General features: G+C 44.2%; 1 protein-coding gene across 2 annotated transcripts in view; it reads right to left on the reverse strand.

Moving 5' to 3' along the window:
• Window positions 1-610: 610 nt before the first annotated feature.
• Window positions 611-7,478, reverse strand: part of LOC135103310 (ATPase inhibitor, mitochondrial-like) — a 10,606-nt gene continuing 3,738 nt past the window's right edge. For both annotated transcript variants that reach the window (XM_064009340.1, XM_064009338.1), the window contains one exon: window positions 611-1,080. In XM_064009340.1, the coding sequence (XP_063865410.1) occupies window positions 811-1,080 (270 nt within the window). In that variant the 3' untranslated portion in view covers window positions 611-810. The remainder of the gene's footprint in view (window positions 1,081-7,478) is intronic.

A 7,478-nucleotide genomic window follows, 5' to 3' on the forward strand; every position in this document is an offset into this window, starting at 1 on the left:
ATACAAGTAACGTACCAAACGTTCTTACAAAGATTCTCGAATTATGAAACATGTATGTATCAGTCAAGTGCTGCACGGCTTCGAAACAGGGAACCGAAGCGATGCGACGCACTGCCCAGCCAGTGGCGTGGTTCGTGTTGTGTGATGTTCAGTTGTGTCGCATTCCAAGCTTTCTCGAACATTTACTTGTGACCGAAGGTGATGAGAGGCTACTGAAGCCTGATCCCAACCGTCACCAGGTATGGTGGGTTGTAGTGGGTGCATTAAGGACAATGAATTCTTGATGTGTTATGTAAATATGGCGAGACTCATCATAGCTATAACCTAGTGACGCCGCATGGAGGAGAAATTGTCGTGAGTTGCCAGACAGCCGTAATACCTTTTTGTTCAGCGTTTTCACTTTTCATTAGTTTAGTAAACTCACAAAATTACTGAACCTCTTCATTCTTGTCACGTAAAATGAATGTTGTTCCATGGGGTAAGTTTTAAGGTCCAGTTTCACGAAAATTAACAATAACCTCAAGTGCTCCGATAAAACCAGTGTTTCTCTTTGCAAATGTGAATTATATAAACCTGAAAGTAAGAACAAGGAGAAAAGAGAATGTTGTAATAGGAATATTCTTTTTTTTTATTTCTCCTTAAACTAATTTTACTAATTTGATAGTCCTTTTAGTAACATAACAGATAAATAAATCTTTTCGTACATGATTATGCAAGACAAAAAAGAAAAAAATCCTCAAAAGCGTGCACCCTTTTTATAAATACATAACTAACGATGAAAAAAACAAATAAAATAAACTAGTTAAATATTCAGTCCTCCTCATCATCCCGTAACTTACTCATCTTTTCCCGTAACTTTTGTTCTTTGTCGTTGTGGTAGACGATTCTCTCAAGATGGTGCTCATATTCCTTGCGGTGCATCTCCATCTCTTCTTTGTGATACTGTGCTCGCCGCTGGTGCTCGGCTATCTGTTCCTTCTGCCGTGTCACCATCTCCTCCAGCTGATCCTTGCACTGCAACTTGGAGTCTAACCGACCTTTCCTCAGTTCCTCTCGTAGCTGGACGATCTGACGTCTTTCCTGAAGAGAATGAACGTAAGATTACAGAAACAGGTACTACTACTACTACTACTACTGCTACTACAACTACTACTACTACTACTACTACTACTACTACTACTACTACTACTGCTACTACTACTACTACTACTACTACTACTACTACTACTGCTATATAAAACAAAGATTTGAAAAAAAAAAATTTATATTGACACAGATGATTAGTGGACATAAATACATATATGGACTACCAGGGTTCAGGGACAACTAGGCGACAAGACAACAAAATGAGAACCAGTTAGTCGACAGGACAACTAGGCGACAGTCAGGTGTTTGGCAGAACAACTATGAGACGATAATCAACTGGGCAACAAGACCCAACAAAATTTCGAATGCTCCCAAAAGACGACCGGGGCGACAGAAGCTCGCCCACTGGCACTCTACACCTATTTTTTTTTTTTTTTTATGTAAGAGGGACACTGGCCAAGGGCAACAAAAATCCAATAAAAAAAATGCCCACTGAAATCCCAGTCTCATAAAAGGGTCCAAAGCGGTAGTCAAAAATTGATGGATAAGTGTTTTGAAACCTCTCTCTTGTAGGAATTCAAGTCATAGGAAGGTGGAAAAACAGAAGCAGGCAGGGAGTTCCAGAGTTTACCAGAGAAAGGGATGAATGATTGAGAATACTGGTTAACTCTTACGTTAGAGAGGTGGACAGAATAGGGGTGAGAGAAAGAAGAAAGTCTTCTGCAGCGAGGCCGCGGGAGGGGGGAGGCATGCAGTTAGCAAGATCAGAAGAGCAATTAGCATGAAAATAGCGATAGAAGACACCTAGAGATGCAACATTGTGGCGATGAGAGAGGCTGAAGACAGTCAGTTAGAGGAGAGGAGTTGAGACGAAAAGTTTTTGATTCCACCCTGTCTAGAAGAGCAGTATAAGTGGAACCACCCGAGACATGTGAAGTATACTCCATACATGGACGGATAAGGCCCTTGTACAGAGTTAGCAGCTGGGGGGGGGGTAACAAAAACTGGCCGAGACGTCTCAGAACACCTAACTTCATAGAAGCTGTTTTAGCTAGAGGTGAGATGTGAAGTTTCCAGTTCAGATTATAAGTAAAGGACAGACCGAGGATGTTCAGTGTAGAAGAGGGGGGCAGTTGAGTGTCATTGAAGAAGAGGAGATAGTTGTCTGGAAGGTTATGTCGAGTTGATAGATGGAGGAATTGAGTTTTTGAGGCATTGAACAATACCAAGTTTGCTCTGCCCCAATCAGAAATTTTAAAAAGATCAGAAGTCAAGCGTTCTCTGGCTTCCCTGCATGAAATGTTTACCTCCTGAAGGGTTGGACGTCTATAAAAAGACGTGGAAAAGTCCAAGGTGGTATCATCAGCGTAGGAGTGGATAGGACAAGAAGTTTGGTTTAGAAGATCATTAATGAATAATAAGAAGAGAGTTGGTGACAGGACAGAACCCTGAGGAACACCACTGTTAATAGATTTAGGAGAAGAACAGTGACTGTCTACCACAGCAGCAATAGAACAGTCAGAAAGGAAACTTGAGATGAAGTTACAGAGAGGATAGAAGCCATAGGAGGGTAGTTTGGAAATCAAAGCTTTGTGCCAGACTCTATCAAAAGCTTTTGATATGTCTAAGGCAACAGCAAAAGTTTCACCAAAATCTCTAAAAGAGGATGACCAAGACTCAGTAAGGAAAGCCAGAAGATCACCAGTAGAGCGGCCTTGACAGGACCCATACTGGCGATCAGATAGAAGGTTGTGAAGTGATAGATGTTTAAGAATCTTCCTGTTGAGGATAGGTTCAAAAACTTTAGATAAGCAGGAAATTAAAGCAATAGGACGGTAGTTTGAGGGATTAGAACGGTCACCCTTTTTAGGAACAGGCTGAATGTAGGGAAACTTCCAGCAAGAAGGAAATGTAGATGTTGACAGACAGAGCTGAAAGAGTTTAACTAGGCAAGGTGCAAGCATGGAGGCACAGTTTCGGAGAACAATAGGAGGGACCCCATCAGGTCCATAAGCCTTCCGAGGATTTAAGCCAGCGAGGGCATGGAAAACATCATTGCGAAGAATTTTAATAGGTAGCATGAAGTAGACAGAGGGTGGAGGAGAGGGAGGAACAAGCCTAGAATCGTCCAAGGTAGAGTTTTTAGCAAAGGTTTGAGCGACGAGTTCACCTTTAGAAATAGATGTGATAGCAGTGGTGCCATCTGGTTGAAATAAAGGAGGGAAAGAAGAAGACGTAAAGTTATTGGAGATATTTTTGGCTAGATGCCAGAAGTCACGAGGAAAGTTAGATCTTGAAAGGTTTTGACACTTTCTGTTAATGAAGGAATTTTTGGCAAGTTGGAGAACAGACTTGGCATGGTTCTGGGCAGAAATATAAAGTGCATGAGATTCTGGTGATGGAAGGCTTAAGTACCTTTTGTGGGCCACCTCTCTATCATGTATAGCACGAGAACAAGCTGTGTTAAACCAAGGTTTGGAAGGTTTAGGTCGAGAAAAAGAGTGAGGAATGTACGCCTCCATGCCAGACACTATCACCTCTGTTATGCGCTCAGCACACAAAGACGGGTCTCTGACACGGAAGCAGTAGTCATTTCAAGGAAAATCAGCAAAATACCTCCTCAGGTCCCCCCAACTAGCAGAGGCAAAACGCCAGAGGCATCTTCACTTAGGGGGATCCTGAGGAGGGATTGGAGCGATAGGAAAAGATACAGATATGAGATCGTGATCGGAGGAGCCCAACGGAGAAGAAAGGGTGACAGCATAAGCAGGATTAGAGGTCAGGAAAAGGTCAAGAATGTTGGGCGTATCTCCAAGACGGTCAGGAGTACGAGTAGGGTGTTTCACCAATTGCTCTAGGTCGTGGAGGATAGCAAAGTTGAAGGCTAGTTCACCAGGATGGTCAGTGAAGGGAGAGGAAAGCCAAAGCTGGTGGTGAACATTGAAGTCTCCAAGAATGGAGATCTGTGCAAAAGGGAAGAGGGTTAGAATGTGCTCCACTTTGGAAGTTAAGTAGTCAAAGAATTTCTTATAGTCAGAGGAGTTAGGTGAAAGGTATACAGCACAGATAAATTTTGTTTGAGAGTGACTCTGTAGTCGTAGCCAGATGGTGGAAAACTCGGAAGATTCAAGAGCGTGGGCACGAGAGCAGGTTAAATCGTTTCGGACATAAACACAACATCCAGCTTTGGATCGAAAATGAGGATAGAGAAAGTAGGAGGGAACAGAAAGGGGGCTACTGTCAGTTGCCTCAGACACCTGAGTTTCAGTGAGGAAAAGAAGATGAGGTTTAGAAGAGGAGAGGTGGTGTTCTACAGATTGAAAATTAGATCTTAGACCGCGAATGTTGCAGAAGTTAATGAAGAAAAAGTTGAGGGGTGTGTCAAGACACTTAGGGTCGTCGGCAGAAAGGCAGTACGACCTGGGGACATTTATGGTCCCCTCCCCAGATGGGGACTCCGAGGCTGGTGTAGGAGTCGCCATGATAATTTTGAAATTTTTGATTGAAGGGTGTGTGTTATTAGGTGCTTGTAGTTTTGTGTGGAGGAAGGGAGTTGTCTTTAGAGGGCAGGCTGTGACTGCCCCCTTGTGTTGTGAGACGCAAAAGGAAACGTTCAGTGAGGTCACAGCTGGGTTTAATGATAAGTTCACAGCACCCCCTGAACAGTGCTTTAGATCTCACTGGGAGTAATTATCGTTTCGGCAGGTGTCTACTGCCTCGTCCTCCGTCTACTGCCTCCTCCTCCGAGGTGCAATTGCCTAATTGCACCATCTTTACTGTATATGATTTGAAATCCAACCTCCTATATTTTCCGGTATAATGACTGGCCAAAATTAAACAAACATAGACATATTTGAGCGTGTGGAAACGCATTTTGGCAAGCATTTATAGCAGTATTTTCGAAATGTTCATAATTGAGGATAGTCATTGTTATAATTGTTACTACCAAAGTACTACTTGTCATTCACTGCTTCATGTATTGGTTTATGTATTAGTTCATACTAGTTGATTTCGGAAGCTTCTCTCTGTATGGAGCCAGTTCAGCTCCAGCCGGCAAGCGGGTAGCCGCTCCTTAATACATTGTTACCCCTGGAGTCCATCTCTTACTACGTCTCAATCCTGCAGTTATTACATTGGCGACGAGGATGGGATCTATTGGCAAAGTAGAAGAATTTAACCAGGATGCCGAGGTGTGGACTCAATATGTGGAGCGGCTGGAGCATTTTTTTGAAGCCAACGACATTATTGAAGAGAAAAAAAAGAAATCTACTTTATTGGCTGTTTGTGGAGCAAGAACCTACGAAGTGATAAGGTCACTCTGCCTACCAGAGAAGCCAGCCGACAAGTCGTACAGTGACCTCAAAGTGCTGTTGGAGAATCACATGTGCCCGAAACCGTCAGTAATCATGAAGCGCTTCAAATTCAACTCACGATTCAAGCAACCAACTGAATCTGTGTCTTCTTACATTACTGACCTTCGGAAATTAGCGGAGCACTGTGCGTACGGAAACCAACTACCTGACATGTTACGAGATCGTCTGGTGTGTGGAATTGACGACCGAAAAATACAAGCAAGGTTGTTGGCAGATGGGAATTTGGACTTCAAGAAGGCAGAGGCAACTGCTCTGGCTATGGAGGCTGCGGCAAAAGACACTGAAGACCTACAACAGGCTGGGGAGTACCGCAGCAGTCAAGTGAACAAGATTCAGGAGAGGCGCGGGGAAGGAAGAAAAATTCAAGAGACACCGTGGGTGCGAACGAATCCTCGACCACAGTGCTACAGGTGTGGGGGTCCGCATGTGGCTCCTAGCTGTCATTTTGCACGTGCTACCTGTTTTAAATGTAAGAAAGTGGGACACTTGGCAAGGATGTGTCGAAATAAAGCAGACATGGAAAGGAAAATGCACAAGATTGAGGGTGAAGAGGAGGACGGTGAGACAACTGGGGAAGAATACACCTTGTATACAGTGCGGGGGGCTCGTGAACCACCTGTGATTGTTCACCCAGAAGTTAACAAGGTGGCTATTCCCATGGAAGTGGATACTGGTGCTGCGGTGTCCATTATAAGTCAGAAAGTGTATGAAGAAAGCTGGAAGGATACGTGCAAGCCGGTGCTCGAGTATTCCGACGTAGTGTTACGCACCTACAGTGGAGACTTATTGAAAGTGATGGGGGAAGTGAATGTGGAGGTTAATTATAACAACCAGTCGAAAGTTCTGCCGTTGGTGGTAGTGGATGGAGACGGCCCGAGTTTGATGGGGAGAAACTGGTTGAAACAAATTAAGCTAGACTGGGCTGCAGTTTATAGTTGTCGGTCAGAGTGTGATAAGGTCATTCGCAGTTTTAGTAATGTTTTCAAAGAGGAGTTGGGTCTCATCAGAAACACAAAGGCGACCCTACATGTGGATAAGGAGGCACAACCCAAGTTTTTCAAAGCTCGCCCGTTGCCCTACGCCTTGAAAGACAAAGTGGAGCACGAGTTGGAACGGCTAGTTAACGATGGAGTAATTGAACCTGTGCAGTTCTCAGAGTGGGCGGCGCCAATAGTCCCGATAGTTAAGGGAGACAAATCCATACGTATTTGTGGGGACTACAAGATGACTGTGAACCGCGTGTCTAGAGTGGACAGTTACCCGATACCGAAGGTTGAGGATTTATTAGCAAATTTGTCAGGAGGGAAGACTTTTTCAAAATTAGACCTGTCACATGCTTATTCACAACTACCACTGGAAGAGGAATCAAAAAAATATGTAACGATAAATACACATAAGGGGTTATTCGTATATAATCGCTTACCATACGGAGTCTCCTCGGCGCCAGGAATATTCCAGAGAGTTATGGAGAACTTACTGCAAGGTATCCCTCACGTGGTGGTGTACTTGGATGATGTATTAGTGACAGGGAAGACGGAAAGGGAACATCTGAGTAACCTGACAGAAGTTTTGAGGCGTATGGATGACGCGGGGGTGAAACTGAAGTTAAAGAAGTGTGTGTTTCAGGCACCAGAAGTAACATATTTAGGACATAAAATTAATGCGGAAGGGCTGCACCCGTCCGAGGACAAGGTTCAAGCTGTTATAAAGGCACCCACACCAAGCAACATCACTGAACTAAAGGCGTATTTGGGGCTTGTTAATTATTATGGCAGATACATTCCTAATCTCTCCACAGTATTTGCTCCCTTGTACAGATTACTGCAACGGGACGTGGAATGGCAATGGGGACCAGAACAGCAGCGTGCCCTTGCCACATCGAAACAACTGTTGGCGAGCTCCAAGGTGTTGGTGCATTATGACAGCAGCAAGCCCCTCCTGCTCACCTGTGACGCGTCACCATACGGATTGGGAGCAGTCCTTGCACACCGTTTGGAGTCTGGAGAGGAGAAACCGATT

This window comes from Scylla paramamosain, chromosome 9, assembly GCF_035594125.1.
Source record: "Scylla paramamosain isolate STU-SP2022 chromosome 9, ASM3559412v1, whole genome shotgun sequence".
Classification (NCBI taxonomy): domain Eukaryota; kingdom Metazoa; phylum Arthropoda; class Malacostraca; order Decapoda; family Portunidae; genus Scylla; species Scylla paramamosain.